The 20,550-nt window shown below is 38.7% G+C and overlaps 1 protein-coding gene across 3 annotated transcripts in view; it reads left to right on the forward strand.

Moving 5' to 3' along the window:
- Window positions 1–20,550, forward strand: part of LOC149823436 (E3 UFM1-protein ligase 1 homolog) — a 131,871-nt gene that overhangs the window by 58,422 nt on the left and 52,899 nt on the right. The window contains exons 7-12 of one of the 3 annotated variants that reach the window (XM_090018835.1): window positions 2,315–2,408; window positions 2,521–2,577; window positions 12,735–13,167; window positions 13,258–13,412; window positions 13,671–13,736; window positions 13,850–13,918. In XM_090018835.1, coding sequence (XP_089874961.1) covers window positions 2,315–2,408; window positions 2,521–2,577; window positions 12,735–13,167; window positions 13,258–13,412; window positions 13,671–13,736; window positions 13,850–13,918 — 874 coding nt within the window. The remainder of the gene's footprint in view (window positions 1–2,314; window positions 2,409–2,520; window positions 2,578–12,734; window positions 13,168–13,257; window positions 13,413–13,670; window positions 13,737–13,849; window positions 13,919–20,550) is intronic. The other 2 variants (XM_090018836.1, XM_090018837.1) reach the window with 2 other exon arrangements.

The raw sequence follows: 20,550 nt of genomic DNA on the forward strand, positions 1-20,550 counted from the left end.
TAGTTGTTTCCTTCATCCAAAAGTGACACATTTACTAGGTACATCTCAATGGAGGACTTAATGAGAAGTTTACATAGATCCTCCGTTGGGGTTTAACATTGGTAGAGGTAAAACTCTTAAACTAAAAAAGGCTTTGTACAAACTTAAGCAAGTCCGCTTTATATGATAAATTCAGTGATGCTATGATCAGTTTGGGTTATCATTCCTATTATACTGACACTGCTCTTTTTGTCAAGAATACAAGTACTAACATTGCTATTCTACTGTTGTATGTATATGATATGATAATCATAGGAAATGACAAAAAGGGAATTGAAAAAATCAAAACTATTTTAAAGAAATTTTTTGATATATATATATATGATGAGTTTTTTGAGATATTTCTAGGTATTGAAGATGCTTACTCACCCAAAGGGTATATCTTGTCTCAAATAAAGCTTGTTGCTGATATTTACGATAAATAAGGTATTTCATATGACAAGAAGGTAAAGACTCCTGAAGTTGTCAATGCAAAACTAAGCCTAAAAGATGAAATATTGCTTGAAGATCTTACCCCTTACAGACAACTGATTGAATCCCTCACCTATTTGTCTATCACCAGACCAAATATAGCTCATGTTGTTCATGCAGCAAGTCAATTTCAGCACACTAACCACTGTGCACATGAGTACAATGTTAAGGATTGTTAGATACATTAAAAATTCCATAACTAAAGGACTTTTCTTATCTTCATCTTCTTCTTTATATTCAATTTCAGCACGCTCCAACCCTAATGATAAAATATGAACAACTGGTATTTGTGTTTTCTTAGGGGATTATTTGATTTCTTGGAGATGCAAGAAGCAATAAAAAATCTCATTATCCTCTACTGAAGCTGAGTATCGTGCAATGACTGTGACAACCTTGAAGCTTGTATGGCTAAGGAATCTTCTCAGAGATATGGGTGTAATCATTTGCATTGCACTCAATTACACTTTCCATGAACGAACAAAGCACATTGAGATGAACTGCTGTTATGTACGGGATGAATACCTGAGATGAATTATCGAGTTGTCGTATGTTACTTCTGAGTATCAACTTGCAGATTTCTTAACTAAAGCTCTTCCTACACCTCGATTCATCTTCCTCTTTAACAAACTTTCGACAATCACATCGTAAGTTTGAGAGAGGGTGTTAAAATATAGTTATGCGTGCTTTTAGAACTGTCCTAGTGCATGTGTGCTCTTAGAACATTGCACATGGAGGTGGTAAAGCGGATTCCTTATATCAAGGGTACCATAATGGATAACATAGTGTATAGAGTTCCTCAACAGCTCTTCCAAGTCGTTTGATTGTTTACTTAGATATAGATTGAGCGGGGGAGCCCAATACTAGAATATCTACCTTCTGGTACATGTATTTAGGTGATCACCTAATATCTTGGAGCAGTAAGAAGCAAAGACAAGTAGCATGATCTAGCAACAAATCCAAATATGGAGCCACAGCTGGTAAGAAATTTATTGGTCACCTTGGGCATCCCAGTTTTTACGTCAATTTTACTTTCTAGTAACAAAAGTGCAGTGACAATATGTTGAATCTGGTGAGACAATAAAATCATGCATATCGAGTTGGATAATCATTTCGTGCTGGAAAAAATTGATAGAAGAGTTGAAAACTTAATTTATCTATGGAAAGGAGCAAGTTGCTGCTTTGCTCACAAAAGCACTAACAAAGACGGGACATTGATAAGTGAAGACCAACCTATTCATTGTTGTTACCCATGTATAGTTTGATAGAGGCCGTTTGAACATTATGTATAAGGTGTACAATTGATACTTGAAAAAAACTCCTTATATGTTCGATCCATGGATCATGATCACAAACTCGTGTGAAATTTGTTTCACCTGTGATCTTTTAGATCCATGAACAGACTTGTCACATGGATAGTCCATTTTTACTCCGTGTATGACTGTCATATATCCTTTTATATACTAGTGGTGTTGAAAAAATTCATAAAAGTGATCATATCCCCATATCTACAACTGTCTATGTGATATAGAATCGAACAAAGATGACCTACATTAAGCTTGTTTAATCAGAGTGCTATCACTCTTTCCTACGTTATACATTTGCTAGGCCAATACTAAAGCTATCAAAGCAACCTACTTCAACCAGGTGGTTTAGTGCATGGTTTTTTCTCTCACAAGAGCCATCATCTTTTGCTACTTCCTTTACTAGAGAAGGTGACGATTTGTGGGGATAACAAAACCAACAGTTTTATGTTCCTTATGTTATGTCTTTTTAATGTATTAACTTAGTGTTTGATAGTTTACAGGATTGATAGTCTTTCAGTTTTGCCTTCATTTTTTGGGCACCAAGATGCTGACAAGCTTTTATCAAATTGTCCTTCTATTCAGAGTTCTCTAAAGGTAAGTTTTCTGTTATTCCTTTTTTTTGAAATTGGTAATATTGTCAATGTTATTTTTTTGTTATTGTATACGATACTAACATTTTCTTTTTCTTGTTGGTTTTCTTTTTCAGAATACAAAGGCTGTCATTTTTGCTGAAACATATGTCTTAAGTAGTATTTTTGTCAAGGTAAGCATATCCTGCTAATGGGTTTTGTCTTCAATCAACACATATGTATTACTTGAGGATTGTCAAATTGGAGACCACATAGAAAGAGTATTATTCAAATTTGACAAGATGCAATGAGTATTTGTTTGACGTTGGATACATAGTTTATATAGTCAAGCATTTCCATGCTGTTGTCTCGATCTTTGGCTTAATCCATATGACCATTTAGAGTTTATCAGCTGGATATATGTTAAGATTCGCGGCCTGGTTCCTCTGCCTTTTGTTCCAATGTGTACCCAACACATTCATTTACATACATATGTACACCTACATGCACACACACAGCACGTATGTGTGCTTGGACTGATCCTCCTAGCCATCATCCATCATGTGCACTTTGCTGTGTAGCCTTAGTTTTTGTTACAACTGGCACATTGCCTCTTAACTCCTGTTTAAGGGCAACTGACTCTTGCTTCTGTGCTTTTATATCGTTCTACCTTGTGTTATTTGAAAAATAAATTTAATTGCCATTGTCATGCTTGTCTCAACCTTACTGTGTTTTTCTGAAAGTCATGATTATAGTAAAACGAAGAGGAGCGACACAAGTCACCCTCAAGAATTAAGAGATTCAACAGAGTGCAAGTAAAATGTTAGTAGGGATAGAAATTCGTCCTTGCTCTGTAAAATCTAATCTGGAAGAGATATAAACACGTGAATACATGTAAGTTTCCTTTTATCTGAAACATAATAAAAATAAAACAAAATCTTTGTAGTTGTTTTTTAGATTGAGCTACACCTCATAAACCACCCAAGAAAAATGAGTATTTATTATTTGATCCATATCCAGACATAAGAAGTCTGGTATGAATGATGCTTGGAATAATGATCCACAGAGAAAGATCAGTTAGAATTAGGTATGCTGAAAAGGTAAGCAGCTGAAATTGCTTTTAATGTCATGAAGAGGTTGCTCTGGATCATTTTTAGCATGATGGGTTTGATCCATATCCAGACATAAGAAGTCTGATTGGGACGATGCTTGAAATAATGATCCACAGACAAACACTTATAATAGGATCAGTTAGAACTAGGTGATGCCCAAAAGGAATTACTGAATAACCAGATAAAATTACTTTTTATGTCTTGAAGAGATGTCACTTTGCTTTGAGTCATTTTTAGCATTGATGGGGTGCCTTGTGGATAGCATTCTTGATCTATTTATAAAACTCTATCTTAGGTTCTTCTGAACATTTGTAGTGATAAATCAGGGTCTGATTTGGTGTAAGGATGTGATTGGCAATCAACATAAGAGCAAGCTCCACTTCAATTCAACGGGTGAAAATAGTTGGGAGCATGATTCCAGAATTAGTCTATTCTCAAAAATTGTGGGATGTTTACAAGTGGGAATTGCATGGTCAAGTCCCTTGAATATTTTTTTGGAGAGTTATATCCAAGGTTTTGATATATTCCAGGTTACATCCATAATGAACATTTGTAAAGATTTCTCTGAGTTCATCTGCGTGAGTGACTTTGCAAATTTCTATTTTAACAATCGATTAGTGTTAAAGTACAAATTGTTATATGATCCACCTATGTAACTGTAATGAGATATGCGGAAATATAAAGAGTGCTATAAGCACTTGTAATGTCCTACAATGGACAACCAAAAGAGACAATAGCCAAGTCCACTAAGGGACAACACATACACAAGCCTTAAGAAAGGCAAAAATATAAAAGTCTCTTTATTGATAAAGAGAGAGAGAGAGAGCGCTCAAGCATGAAAATATACAAAGGGGGTCACCCCTATTTATTCAAAGAATCAAGGTAAAAAGGAGGGCCAAGAGCCTCAAAAGAAGAGCCCAAAAGGGGTCTCCCATGGAGTCGTTGGGAGCCCCTAACGACTCTATGGTGGAGCCCCTTTTTGGCTTTTACAAAAATAAGACAAGGAAAATAAAAAATAAAAAGAATTAAAAAAAACCTAATTTAAAAGAAATATAGTTGTTTTATAAAACAACTATGTGAAAAGTCATAAATACCCTATCGGGTATTTTTATATATATATATATATATATATATATATATATATATATTAACAGTAACATGGATACTTCGAAAGTGATGTACCTGTGTTGAATAGTATGATGTGGGTATTCGTCCTAGTATTTCTGATACTGGTCAGACCAATTTTGGATGTGTTAGGTGGGATTATTTTCATTCATTTTGTTGGAACCTAAAAAATCGTTTTCATCCATTCTTGTATGGTGCTTGATATATATATATATATATATATATATATCATAGTCACAAATATTGGTCTCAACTATATCTTGGTGAGGCAATTTCTCGTGATATTATAGGTTAGATTTGTTAAATATTCTATATGTTGTTTATATATATTAATATATATGTATGTATATACATTTTATAATGTATGCATATACATATATATATACCTTGTATACATATATATTATATATATTATCATACTGTATTTTGGATTTTTTTTGTATTTTTATTTTTATTGTTTTCGAACTAGATGTTGTGCTAGCCGTCAGGCATGCCTAACGACTAGTATGTTCTCTTGCTTCCTCTCCTGCATTGTGTGCGTGTGTTCTCTTGCTTCCTCTCCTGTATTGTGTGTATATATAAGACTCCCCGGATATGCCTGACGAGTAAAGTGACAATCTATCTCAATATGCTTTGTCTTCTCATGGAAATTTGGATTTTTGGGAATATGAATAACATTTTGATTGTCACAATGCAAAGTAGTTGCAGTTTGTATGTTCACTCTCATATCCTGCAACAACCATCTCAACCAAATAACCTCCGTAGTCACCTGAGCCATAGTGCGGTGTTCTGCCTCAGTATTCGATACAGCAATCCTTTGTTGTTTTTTGCTTTTCCATGATATCAAAGACTCACCAAGGAATACACAAAATCTAGAAGTTGAATGCCTATCCCGAGAAGTCCCCCAAAATTTGCATCACAGTAAGCTTTCAATTCCAATAATGATGCAACAGAAATGACAAAACCATAATGCATAGTACCACTAATATATCTGATAATCCTCAGAAAAGCTGCCAAGTAGGATGACGTAGGAGTACTCATGAATTGGCTTACCATGTGAACTATAAAAACAATGTCTGGTCGTGAGATAGTCAAATAAATCAAACTACCAACCAGCTGCCTATAAACCGTAGGATCACTGAGTAATTCACCATCAATATACTTTAATTTACAATTGGCTTCCATAGGAGTATCCACTTATTTTCTATCATCGACAAGTCCTTCTTTACTAATCAAATCTGCTGCATACTTGTGCTAGGTCAATAGGTATCCTGGCTTGGAGTATGCAACTTCAAGACCTAGGAAATATTTTAGCTTTCTCAAATCTTTCATATAAAAAATTTGGGCTAGTTGTGTCTTCACTTTGGCAATCATTGCCCTCTCATCTCCAACGATGATCATATATCATCTACATACAACAAAAGAAGACACTGACCCCTGTTAAAAGATACCATAAACAGCGCATACTCATGATAGCTCTGTCTAAATCCCAAGCTCTCCACTGCTGCACTGAATTTTTCAAACAAAGCCTCTGGGGCTTGTTTCAACCCATACAAATCCCTCTTTCATTTGCACACTCTGCCCTCCTCATCAACAACCCTTTAGGTAACTCCATATAAACTTCCTCTTCTAAGTCATTAAAAAAAGCCATTTTTAACATCCATCTGCCATAAGTCTGTAATGAAACAAGAACAAGAGCAACCAAGTGCCTCTTATGAGCTTACACGAACACAACCACACCACAATGGACCACTAATGGGTCAATGCACATCACCCATTCAAGGGTTAAGAGAGGAGAAAAATAAATGCTCTTTGTATTACAAATGCTTGAGAAAACATTAAAGAGTTACAAGGGGAGAACCCCTATTTATGACGAGGGAGAAGGAGAATGGGCCAGCCCAACTAGCTGTTATGCTGGCTCCCAACGGGCAGCTCCAATAGCTAGTTGGAACTGTCCCTTTGAAGTACACCAGCTCATAAAGGCTAAAAAATAACAAAAATAAAAATACAAAAATACAGAGGCAGCCCCTAATGGGCTGAACACTATTACAAAGTAAAATGATCAAAATACCCCTTATTGGTATTTTGGTTTATATATATATATATAATCTTAACACTCTCCTCAAACTCATGGTGTAACAACCGAGAGTTTGCCAAGTAGGAAGTAAAATCTAAGTGACGGGAGCACTTTAGTGAAGAAGTCCGCTAGTTAATACTTAGATGATACATATAGTAATGTGATGGTCTTATTTAGAAATTTCTCACGAACGTAGTGGCAATCCATTTCAATGTGTTTGGTTCTTTCATGAAATGTATGATTGCTTATTTCTCCTTTCTCCATCAAGGTTATATTTGGCTCCGGATCGGGAATCGAGCCTTGAACATAACCCCAAAGCCTTTTTCCTTTAATATGAGCCTCCATGTTTTCGGCCCAGACGTGATAGTTGGACCCATTGAATTTCAAGCCGAGAGAAAAATGAGTCTTTTTCACCCATTAGAGAGAAGAGATGATGAAAAAGAATACGTACCACAAATGATTTTTAGACCTTTTTTGATAGAAGAGTCTTCTAAAATATTAGATAAACAAGCGAATCCACTTCAATCACCAAAAAAATCAAGGGCACGCTTTTTGAGGCACCCAAAAAAGTGAGAATCCACACAATCTTTTTTTTTCTCCAACCTTGCTCTGATACCATGTGAAGAATACTTGCAAACAATCAAGTTTTCAAATAACTTGATACTTCAAATACTCAATACACAAAATAAATGTACAATGTTTATAAGCTTTACACCACAAAAGAAGTGCAATAAATGCACAGTGTTTATAAGCTTTACACCAAAGAATGTGCAAAAATGCAGTGTTTATAAGCTTAAGGAGACAACTCCTTACTGTAATACATGCATTCAATGGGCTCACATAGCCCTTATTTATAAGCATACTTAAGAGACGTTGGGCTATTCCCAACGGCTCTTATTAGAGACGGCCCAACGTCTATCTTTTTAAAACTGTGTACACACTCAGTGGCTACAAAAACATTATATAAAAAAACAAAAATAAGAAATTGAAAAAATTACAAAAATAAGAAAAAATAAAAAGGAGGAATTACAATCATATTAAAAAATATGAATATGCGTAAAATGTAGAAATGACTAAAATACCCCTACAGCCAATACAAGAAAGAAATATATATTTTATATATACAAGTAGATGGATACATGTACATATATATGAAATATATATATGTATATGTATCTTCTTTTATATATATAAAATATATATAGAAAATACATTGTCTTATAAATTACAATTTAACAGCAAAATGCGTATCATAACTCATATCATATTGCAAAAAAGGTACTGTATTGTAAAAGTCGTTAATTTGCAGGATCACCTCTGGCAATGGCCGTGTAGGCTTCTTTTGGCAATGGTGGTGCTACCTGTGCCCTTCTTCATCGACTTTTAAACTGGCAACAGATTCAGCATGTGCACCGTTTGGAAGATGAGGAAAGCAGCAATTTGGTGTTTGAAATTATTGAGCCTATTGAATCTTGCAGAAATCTTGGGCTCAACAAAACTGACACTTAATAAACCTTCCATAATAAATTGCTTCACAATATTCCAAAGTGGGGTCATTTATGTTTATTCAGCCTCTTCCTCCATTGATAGATCTTGATTGAAAGGACAAAAATCATTGCCATGTCGAATCATTTGAAGCCATCTCATTCCAAAACCTAAAAGACTAAGAAAAAGAACAACATTTTGTACCTCAAAGGCTTTACTATTCGTGAAATCAGTAAGGTTCATCATCCTTCACCTCAATGGTTGGAAATAAAACCTCTTCTCACAAAAATCATCCTCTAAAATGTAAAACAGAAAAGCTCCCATATCTTCCACTCAGAAAACACTCAAATCCACACATGAACTCTATCAAATGCACTAGAGTGTGTATGGATATTAAAAATCTAAAGCTTTTGGCTGGGCCTTTTAAAAAACAAGAAAAAAATTGGAAAAGCACAACTAAGGAAATAATGGTATCGTGTGATACATATGGTACGAAACTCATTCACCTGTTTCAGGAGTGTTTGGTATCAGTTCATGACTGATAAGGTCTTGTATTGCTACGTATTGTAGGATATGTTATATCAGCTCATGACTGAAAGTCTTGTATTGCTACATATTGTAGGATATGTTATGATACTTACAACTATGGGTATTAGATCACCTGCAATGCAACATATGCCATCTTTGGGTACACATTAAATTTTTTTATTTTATTGTTGTGCCTTGTTCATTTTCTTTTACCAATTTATTTGTCCATTTTAATATGCATTCTCATCCTATTTTTTTGTTGTTTCTTTGTTGATAAAGATGCTTTATCATATAATGTTGCATGTCTTACCGTAGCCTTATAAAAGAATGGCATCAGTGTAATGCCCCAAAATTTTGAACTTGTAAAATTTTTAGAAGACCTTAAAAGAGACTGAAAATCTTCCTTTTTCAAAGTTTTGACTTAGTGTATCACCGAAAACAACTTTTGAAAATAACAAGTAGGCAAACCTTGGGCGCATTACTACAGGCAAACTTACATCAACGAATCAACCATTAAAACCATGTGTATAGAAAAAAACTTCAGTTTATACAAAAAGGGATTTCCTGAGGAAACCCGTGTACAAAACATTAAGCCCAACGGGCATGTCCAAGATGCGAAAACTAGAAGAAACAGTGAGATCCCGAAGCTATCTTGCAATCGCGCCATCACCTGTCATTCAACTCTAATCATCACCTGCACCTATTAAATGTGTCAGATTTGTGAAAAACTGGTAGGTGCACAAGTATAACAGAAAAATGACAGTACTAACACATGCTTGATTACATACACGATAAGCAGTTTTGAAATAAATGAAATGAACATGATAACTTTGTTTCGATATTAACTGTCCTTAGGGTACACACAGGAGAAATGTAGAAACAACTGAGATTTGCCCGGAGGTCTATTATGCTTTTTAGTTTAATATCCCAGGTAACTAGTTGAGTCTGCTTTTAAGGGGACAGTCAGTGACCGAGAGAGGATTCCCCAAAGGCATTCGTGGTAAATGATGCATCCAACTTCTACAGAAGTCCAGGGGTCTATCACCTAAGATAATATTCGATAGCCACATCCCCTAACTCCGATGACTAGGGACACCGAGTCAATTGCTACTCGAGGAGCGTAGTTAACATCCTGTCCATCAGAGTTTTTGTACCATTCCATCAGAGTTTTAACTGATGACCCATTCGAGCATCTTGCGTGAAGACGATTATCACTAGTTTGTGATTATCACTTTTATATCATCGTACAATTTTCATGTTACGAGATTGCCATAAATCTCTTATCCAATTATCGTAGTATCAACATGCACCACATGTCTAGTGATACCCCTTACGATAAAAGGGGTACAAATATCTCAAAAGAAATCCCTGACCTTAGCTACTTTCAATTCTTGCTTTTCAAAATTACGCATTCTTGAATACCAGATTTTTACAAGAAATCCTTTTTTCTTTAAGGCATTGTCACACATGCGCAAAATTCGCATCTTTTGAAAAGGACAACCATAATACAGGATTAGACAGAGTACGCAAACCACATACTTTACAAATATATACGAACAATACATATAGCACATAACGCAAACCTGTGCACATTAGAGCGCGGTGGCCATGCATAAAACATGATTCGATGTGCGAAATCATACCTCAAGCACAGTCAATGCGTAAGTAGTGCACGAGGTACAAAACCATACCTCGACCAAATAAATGCGTAAGCAATGCACGAGGTACGAAATCGTATCTCAGTCAAATAAATGCGTAAGCAGAAGCCTGTGCACGTAAAAGCACAATGACAAAGTAAATGACATAAAGCAATGCTCGATAAATGAAACCACATATCGAGCTAAATACATGCGTAAGCAGAAGCCTGAGCACGTAAAAGCGCGGCAACAAAGTAAATGACATAAGGAAAAATGACAAGAATCACAAAATTGCGTCCTTGAGTTAAAAGCGTACGTATATATATAATTATGTTTATTTAAAGGTTTTAGTATTGTCTTCTTTTTGTTCTTCGTGCCACTTTTCCCTACCTTGGAGAATTTTGGCTTTGCTAACGGTTCTGGGTGTAAGTGATAAGTGGCTCATGCCTCGGTGCGTGTGTGGAGTCCGTTGCACCGATGGGGTACGCTAAATGATTCGTCGTACTGCAGAAAAAGAAAAAAGGGAAATTACGCATTGACGTTGCGTTTGGGTCGCAAGGGGCAAAACCCGACTCTAGCTTGGGTTAGGCCGAGCTCAACAACGAAGGGGGCAAGGGCACTGCCCCTGCCAGTTGACCAAGAAAGAGCGAAGGAGGGAGGGCAGGGGTTGTGCCCGCAGGCTGAAGAAGAGAAAGGGGGCGGGGGGGGGGGGCTCCAGAAAAGGAAAAGGAAAAGGAAAAGGGGTTGCGCCCCTGCCCACCGGCCAGAGACAAAGGAAAAAGTCCTACCTGTCGAAAAAATCAGGTTGAGGCAGGGGCTTCGCCCTTGCCTGCCGGTCGGAAGACCCAGGAAGGTAGGGGCGTCGCCCTTGCCTGTCGGTCGAAAACAAAAATGAGCAGGGAGGGGCAGCTAAGCGAAAACGGAGAGAGAGCAGGAAGGGCATCGCCCCTCCTCTGCTAAACAAAAGCAAAGAGAGAGAGAGAGAGAGAGAGAGAGAGAGAGAGAGAGAGAGAGAGAGGTGACGCCCCTCCTCTGCTAAACGAGAAGAGTGAGAGCGAGCAGGGAGGGGCGGCGCCCCTCCTCTGCTAAATAAGAAGAGAGAGAGCAAGCAGGGAGGGGCGGCACCCCTCCTCTGCTAAACGAGAAGATAGAGAGAGAGAGGGTGTTGCGGAGAGAAAAAGAGAGAGAGCATTGAGGGCTCACCTGAGGAAGGGGGCCGATTGGAGGTCGTCGGCGTTGGGAGAGAGGGAGAGCCCAGAGAGAGGGAAAAAGTCGGTGAGAGAGGGAAGAGCAGGAAAAAGGGAGAGAGAAGAATGAGGGGCCTCCTTTGCGTAAAAGGAGAGGCCCCCCGTGTTTAAATAGAAAAGCATGCGGGGTTTTGGGTATGGATCCGGATCCGAATATATATATATATATATATATATATATATATATATATATATATATATATATATTCTTTTTAAAAGTGCTGGGTTTTACTATCAGACTTTATTGGATTTGTTCTTTATCACATATCATGCCACAAGCTTTACCTCATTTCATCTACAGCATGTGAATCCTGCTAGAGATATTTTCGGACTCACCTTCTTGTTGCATGATAGGACCTAAATAAACAAACTTATTTACTTTTTGGGTATGACAATACCTTCTTTTGTAATTTGTGACTATATGGTTTGTTCTTCATTTGCTATCCTACTAAAACATAAATATCCATTTTTTTTTCCTTTTTTTTCTAAAAGAAATTTGCTTTTTTTTCATTCTACTAACTTATTGAACTTTTTTAATCTGTGGTGTTTGTCCATACTTCATACTGATTTCTTAACCGGGCATGATAGCTGATATCTACAAGGATGCACATGGGAACTCTTGCTTTATAGCTAATATCACTTTGGGTCAAATATGATAATTGAACTATCATGGATGGCGGCGATTGGGTTTTAGAGGAGCTATCCACCATTTGCCCCAAGTGAAGGAGAAAAAGAGAAAAAAGTGTTACTTCATCTATGTACAAACTTAAGCCAGATCCTTGATGTACAATCAAATACATGCATTTACATAGATAAATGTGTCCTATATATCCATCCATCCATCCCTACCATATGGATATATGTGTATGGAATGAGCTTATATGTGTGTGTGCATGTGCTTATGTTTTGGCATTGTTTTATGTTCTTTTGGCTCAATAGACTGCATTTTTGCATTTGTGCACATTTGCAAACAAAGATACTGCCATATACACATGCATGTGTAATGGACATAGCTGCTACAATATCATAAAATGTAACGAAGCACTTGAATTACAATAAACACTTTTTGTGGTAAATTTAGGTGTTTCAGTTTGAAATGATGATGTTGATGTGTGCTTGTTTATTTTTTATCCTTCGCAGGATGTTTTCTCTCAAATAGAGACAAAGGTGGATGCTTATATCCAAACAAAAGTATCTTCTGGTCATGGTGTTCATGATAGTGCACGGTTGTCCAGTGGACCCAAAGCTAAAGATGACTCTGGGATCAATAGGGATAACAATAGCGGTGCTAAACATTCAGAAAAGGGTTCAAAAAAGAAAAAGGGTAAAACTGCAAGCTCCACGAAGGCTGGTATGGTTGATAATAATCATGACACCCAGGATAACCTGCCGGTAAAAACTAAGAAACATCAAGGAAAGAGCAAGGACAGCAGTATCTCTCAAGTGACTGATGTAAAGCTAAGTACAAAGAAAGAATCTAGTAAAATAAAGGATGATGAACTTGGTGCACTGTCTGAAGAGTGGGTAGCTCAGCAAATTTTAGACTTGTTCCCTGATTTTGAAGGTCTGGGAGGTTAACTTAAAATATGGCATCACATGGCCTTTACATATAATTAAAACTTCTGTTGATTCTAAATTTTCTGATTAGTTGTCCTCATACCAGGTCAGGATGGACCGGACTCACTGGTTATGTCTCTAGTGATGCATTTGAGGCCAATGTTGCTCTCCTCCTGGAAAGAGAGAAGAAGTGCTGTGCTTATGGAAACTGCAGATATAAGGAGAAGGTTGATTGATGATATGCAGAGAAAGTTGGTTGAGGTTATAAAACTTGCTGTTGCCTTCAAAGGGATGACCTTGCTTTTTTTATGTTCTTGGTTACAACTAAGGATTTGAAAAGTACAATTTACCAATTATTTCTATTGTTCTTGCTTAATAGTTTGTCTTTTTTTTTTTTGGTATATCCATTTTGTAGCCTTATATCTGAATACTGTTGTTCTTGTTGCATACAATGGACTAATCCTATCTTTTGTTTTTCTCTTGTTTTTTCTGTTTTTGTTATTTTCTTCTCAAATTCAGAGCTCCTTGGAAATGCAGCTCTATGAGAAAGCATTAGAGCTCTTTGAAGACGATCCTTCAACTTCAGTATGTTAGGATGTGCTTTTTCTTCATTTTTGTACATTTTTTTATAGTCATGCCTAACTGCAACTCTTTTCATCATGACAAGATTAAGTTTAATCATGTCTGTCCACTTGCAGATTGTCTTGCACAGGCATTTGCTTCGAACAATGGGTACTTCCATTGTGGACTCACTATTGATCAATCTGGTAAAATGCAACATATTTGTTTGATCTCATATTCCTTCTTTAACGTTGATAGAGCCTAGTCCAGGATTTATTAATGGTTCCCTTTTAACTTTCTCAAAACGTAAAGGCCAGCCTTCATTGAAACCTACTCATTTACATTCTCATAATTGGTTTGAGGAGCTGTTCTAGGCCCCTTTCAATGAGGTGAGCATACTTTAGAGAAAATATGCTGAAAGACGGAAATTTGAAATTAGAAAATTTATTAAGTTGGGGGAACCTTTTAAAGGATTCTAGAAGAACAATTGATAGGCAATCACCTTTACTATATGTCACATAGGTATGGGGTACAACCTATGCAACCTGGGTACGGGTGCAGGTGCAGGTGCAGGTGCGGGTGCAGATACGGGTACAGGTACGGGTACGGGTACGGGTACGGGTACGGGTATGGGTACGACACGGCAATTCCAAAAAATATGGGCACGGGGACACGGTTATATATATAATATATTATATATATCACATAAATACAAAATAAACTGAATATAATCTAAATATATATGCTATATCTAAAATATATATTATATACTGAAAATATGAAGTTATAAATTGAAAATATAATTATAAATTATAAATTGAATACAAACTTGTATGTACGGAGGGAAAAATGGCGTGTCCGGGTGTCGACATGGGGATACACGTGTCAACATGGGTATGGAGGGCAAAATGGAGTGTCCAGGTACCATAGGGTACAACATGAGATTTTCTAAAAGGATGTGTATGGGGATAGGACCACACAAACACACACTCTTGTTTGTAGAAACACTTGGGAAGTGAAAGGAAAGCATACTTTGCATTATTGAGAAGCGTGTTTCCTCTTTCAGGTTTCAGTACATTTTCTGTACCATGATACCATACGGTGGTACACACTCATGTTTGTATGGATCTAGCAACCAAATGGTAGATCTAACCGTACAGATGTGTTTAGCATGGTTTATTTACTATCTTAAACGGTTTTATCTTGTCTAATACATTATAAGAATCTACTTTTGAGATGGTAAAAATCAACAGATCACGATTCATGAAAATAAAGGTGGTTTAGAAATGGCATAAAACATCATATTTCAGTCAATTTAAAGCATAGAAGTAGTAGATAGAACATGCTAAACATGATTGGAGCTTAAATCTATGTAAATCAAGTGTACCACCATAAGCTATGGTGGTGCAGTACCACCATAGAAGCACCCATACATACATACATTTCAGGAAAAGAAGAGGGGAGGGTGCTTGGCACCCTCCCTCCTGGCGAGCTAGAGCCACCATCGCAGGTGGCTTCGGTCTGCCAGTAGCACAGGGAAGAGGAAAAGAAGAGGGGAGGGTGCTTGACACCCTCCCTCCTGGCGAGCCAGAGCCACCATCGCAGGTGGCTCTGGTCTGCTGGCGAAAATCAAGGAGAAACTAGATGAAGGGCGGCACCTGAGTGGTGCCGCCGCTCAGGCAGGGTAACGACATCGGGGTGGTGCCGCTACCATCGAAAAGGAGAGAGAGAGAGAGAGAAAGATAGTGAGAGGGGGTCGTACCTGCTTCGACGAGGGAAAGAGGAAGATGAGGCTCGGGTGAGCCGGCGTGCGAGAGAGACGAGGAGGGGGGAGAGTGAGTCAGGGAGAGATAGAGTCGAGGAGAGGCGAGAGAAGCTCGGGGGAACTCCGACTTGAGAAGGGAGCTTTGGCAAGGGGTGTCGGGTGCGGGGGAGGTGTGTTTTGTAAAAAGAAACCCCCCTGAGGGGGGTTTAAATAGACCACCAGGGGGGGGGCTGCGACCCGGATCTGGTCGGATCCAACCTGAATCCAAACAATTTATTTTTTTCAGAAAACACGAGTCTTTACAGAAACAAAGGGGGTGGGTGCATGCTGAAAGTGTTCATGTCTTCATGATTCTCATTGTTGGCCATTATTGATATGACATTAAACATAATAGACTGGTACAACATGTGGTTTAATATCATTTTTGTTAGGAGAGCTTAACAAGTGATGACTCTTTTGTATACCTGTGTTATTTTTTGGGGAAGTGTACATCTGAAAGAGAAATTTCTGTAGGCAAGTTGAATCTCATAAGCTCTAGCTATGATGGCATGTAACGCCCCAACATCTCAAACTTGTAACTTTTTAGGAAAAATTTGAAAGCTTTGTAATCAATCATTTTTCAGAGTTTAAAATAGCAGTTCAATGAAAAATGGTGTTTGAAAAAACAAGTCAACGGACCTTGGGCGTATTATAGGCGAACCTTCCTTTACACAAATAGATTTGTATCTCCATATAAGCATTGAAACCACATAGATTTAAAACATGGTTTTTGATAATTTAAAGTTTATAGAAAAAGGATTTTCCAAAGGAAACCCTTATACAAAATTACAAAAAAAATGTGCCTAGGAATGAAACATTAGAGAAAGAGTGAGATCTTGATATCATCACGTCATCGCGCCATCACCTATCGTACCGACCTAAACATCACCTCTACCCCATAAAATAGGTCAGACTTATAAAAATCTGGTAGGTGTATAGATATCAAAATTTAGAACAAGACTAACATATACGTTGTTTCTTTTGTGATGTTCAATCCAGAATAAGTAAAATGAGCATGATAATCTTGTTTCAATATTAATTGTCCTGAGGGTACGCACAGGAGAAACGTAGAAACAACTGAGACTACCTGGGAGTATTTTGATACCCCGAACAACTAGCAGAGTCCGCTCCTAAGGGAACGACCAATGACCGAGAGAGAATTCCTCAGAGGCCATTTGTTCAAAGGGATGCATCCATACTTCTGCAGAAGTCATTGGGACCTACCACTTAGGATAATTTTTGGTAGCCCAGTCCCCTAATTTTGATGACTGGGGACACCGAATTCAATTGCTACTCGAGGAGCGTAGTTATTAACAACCTGTCCATCAGAGTTTTTGTACCATTCCATCATCTTCCTTGACAGAAGCAAATAGACGAATGAGTATGTCAAGTTCTATTTTAAGCGACGACCCATTTTACATGCTCTGGTCTTTCAAACCAACTCGAGCATCTTGCTTGTGAAGGAGGTCATCATCATTTATGTGATTTCCTTTTTTTCATTGTGCATTTGCACGCTACGAGGTTACCATAAACCTCTCATCCAATCATTGTAGTATTAACATACCGTGCATGTCTAATAGTACCACTACGATGAGAGGGCTACCAGTTTCTCAGAAAGAAACCCCACAATTATTTAGAAATTTTAAAGTCTCGTGCTTTAGGCCGGGGAATAGCCGAGTCATTTCGGATACCAAAAAGATGGACTAGAGGTACGTACCACCTAGGGCTACGTAGTCAAAGCCTTTCCATTACGTAGGTTTTGAAAAAAAAAGACTCGATTGCGAATAAGCGAACACCAAAAGTTTGTTTTGCTTTTCGAGACAACGGATAATACGAGCTTGAAATCTCGCATGTGAAATCTTTTTTAAAAATAAAGACTTGGCAATGATGCACATATCTGCGTCTTTAAATACATGCGAGCGTAATATAAAGTAGGCAAGATTACGCAAAACTGTGTACTTTATAAAGTTATATATATGTATATATAATATATATATATCAAAGCATAAGGCACATTACAGTGCGACAGTAAAGTAAATGACATAAAGCAACACCCGATGTGCAAAACCACATATCGAGCTAAATAAACTGCGTAAGCGATGCGCGATGGACGAAACCGCGATGCGCGATATACGAAACTGTACATCGGCTAAATAAATTGCGTAAGCAATGCACGTTGTACGAAACTGTATATTGGCTAAATAAATTACGTAAGCAGTATACGATGTACGAAACCATATATCGGCTAAATAAATTGCTTAAGCAGTAGCCTCTGCACGTTACAATGCTGCGGCAAAGTAAATAACATAATTTAAATGGACAAGAATACACAAAACTGCGTCCTTGAGTTAAAAGCATATGTATATATACATATACATAAATATATATATTATAATACGTATAAGTTAGAAGTATTCCATCATTTATCCTCGTATATAACTTTTCCCTACCTCGAAGATGGTTTGACTCGCTGACGATTCCGAGCGTAGGTTCTTAAAGGTTCGTACCTCGATAAACATGTCTCATTCATCATGCCGAAGTGATATGCTGCAATTGATTGCACTGTGTTAAATTCTTAGTTTTTGACGAAAGCGATGACGATTGCGTTGCAGCGTTCGAACTTGAATCCAATTCGAATAGACCGGACCGAGTCGAACTTGGTTCCAGCCGAGCTTAGCTTGGCAGGCTAATCAACTAAAAGGGAGGGGGTGGGCTCGGTGGTCAGGTTGAGCCCAGCCTGGTCCCAACCTTGTGACAGGACCGAGCCTTGCTCGGTCCTTCGACAAGAAGGGGGGGGGGTGACAGAGGGGGCTACAGGGGAGCGTCCTCAGCCACCCCTTGTCGTCTACCAAAACATCAACAACAGCCATGGTGCTGGATTAGAAAAGGAAGAGGGTGTTGGGCACCCTCTGTCCTAGCGGGCCAAAGCAGAGGAAGGAGAGGGTGCTTGGCACCCTCTCTCCTGGCTGGGTTGTCGACGAGAGAAAAAAAATAGTAGGGGGGGGTGGGGGGTGGGCTGCGGCTTCAGCCGCCCCACCTGGTTGGCAGGAAAATAAAAAGAGCAGAGGGGGGTGCTCGACACCCTCCCTCTCGGTAGGCCAGAGCCACCAGCAGTGGTGGCTCTGGTCTGTCGGCAACAAAAAGGGAAGAGAGGGAGAGGAGAGGGTGCTCGGTACCCTTCGTCCTGGCAAGCCAGAGCCACCACCTCTGGTGACACTGGTTTGCCGAAAAAAACAAGGAGAAAAAGAAGAGGAGAGCGTGTTCAACACCCTCCCTCTTGGCGAGTCAAAGCCACCACCTCTGGTGGCTCTGGTTTGCCGCCAAAAACCAGGGAAGAAGAGGGAGGGTGACACCTTAGTGGTGCTGCCATCTCTGAAAAAAAAGCGGAACAACGACACCCGAGTGGTGCCGCTGCTTTCGGCAGTGTGACGTCACTGAGCGGTGCCACCACCACCGAAAAAAAGAGGGAAAAAGGAGGGAAGGATCTGGGAAAGAGAGAGGGAGTGAGGGACACTTACGGTGAGAAGGGGCATGGGGGTTGTGTGCATCGGCGTGGTGCTGGGAAGTGGCACTGTGGTGGTTGAGTGGTCGTGTGCCTCCATGAAGCAAAGAGAAAGGAAGGAGGATCAAAGAAGATGAACAGAAGCAGATCTCCTGCAGGTGGCCTCCGTGAACCAAGAGAGAGAGTCGAGGAGAGGGGTGAGAGACAGGAGGGGGGTTCCGACGAGGGGTGTCAGGTTGCGTAGGCGGTGTGAGATATCTCGGCGAGGGGAAAGAGGCGGGGGGGCTCAGGTGAGGGTGGGTCGGGTCATGCTCTGGTGTGGGAGAAACAGGGAAAGCGTCGGGGGGGCTCGGTGTAACGACCCCAACTCCCACCTTTGAAAAATGCGGAATATTTTTTTTTCTAAGAGTCGCGGAAAACTTCTCAGAGACCTGGGGTCCCTACAGTTCCAATTTCAGTTGGATAACCACACACCACAAACCAACTTACATTTATCATTTGTAACCAACCATCTGAACTCTTTTATTAATGAATCAATAAAAGTCATATTTAATGTCAAAAGTGAAATAACAAATTTGCAGGAAATAAGAAAAACTGAAAAGAAATAACAGTAGAGCCCCTCTGTCCGTAATTGAAGCAATCTGAAGCAAATGTGACCCTCGTGTCTCCTCAAAGCGAGTCAATTTCACTGAGCACCTGTATCTGAGAAAAACCAATAAAATGAGAGGGTCAGAAATCCGAAGAATTCTGCGTACAGGTTTCCCTAATGAATCAAATAAGAAAAAAAGCATAAATAAGATCCATGTAATATTTTGAGGAATACAATTATAATCAATTTATAAGACAATTAACCAGTTATGCAACAATAAAATAAACATTAAGTATGAGGAAACACTAAGTGAGTAATAGTGATTATAATTTAATCAATAACGGCATTTGAATGCAAGGGAGATCAACATCATGCAATGATCAATGTATAACAACCAAGTGAACAGGTAAACATGCATGAACTAATGCATAGCAAGAATATGCATGATTTATGTGCAATGCATGAACCATTTATTGTCTTTCATTTAAGCTTTCCTCTTTCCATATGCATGTCCTATTAAATGCACACAATCTTTAAGTTCCTCTTTTTAATTTACCATTGCCCGCGGATACACCAAACAGGTATAATCCCCGAGGTCAAGTAGGGTTTCCGGGGTAGCTTCACACACAATTTGTATTTTATTACCGGGTTCCAAACTTAGCCCTCGATCGATATCAGGAAACAACACCATCCATCGGAACCTTGGAAAACAACATCCAAAGTCGGGGACACCATGGAAAACAGCATCCACTGGCGCCACTTTCTTGGTATACTAAACAAACTCACAACTGTGACTAACACACCACTCCCGGGTAAAGTGACGGATTCTCCCTAAAACCGTGGCCAGGAGAAGAACCTCAATATCGGGTTCAGGGGCAACAAAACGCACACGGAGTTTTTGTATCCTCACGGTTTCCCGTAAACCGCAATATCCAAGATTCCC

Source organism: Nuphar pumila, chromosome 10 (genome assembly GCF_984573655.1).
Source record: "Nuphar pumila chromosome 10, dmNupPumi1.hap1.1, whole genome shotgun sequence".
Taxonomy (NCBI): domain Eukaryota; kingdom Viridiplantae; phylum Streptophyta; class Magnoliopsida; order Nymphaeales; family Nymphaeaceae; genus Nuphar; species Nuphar pumila.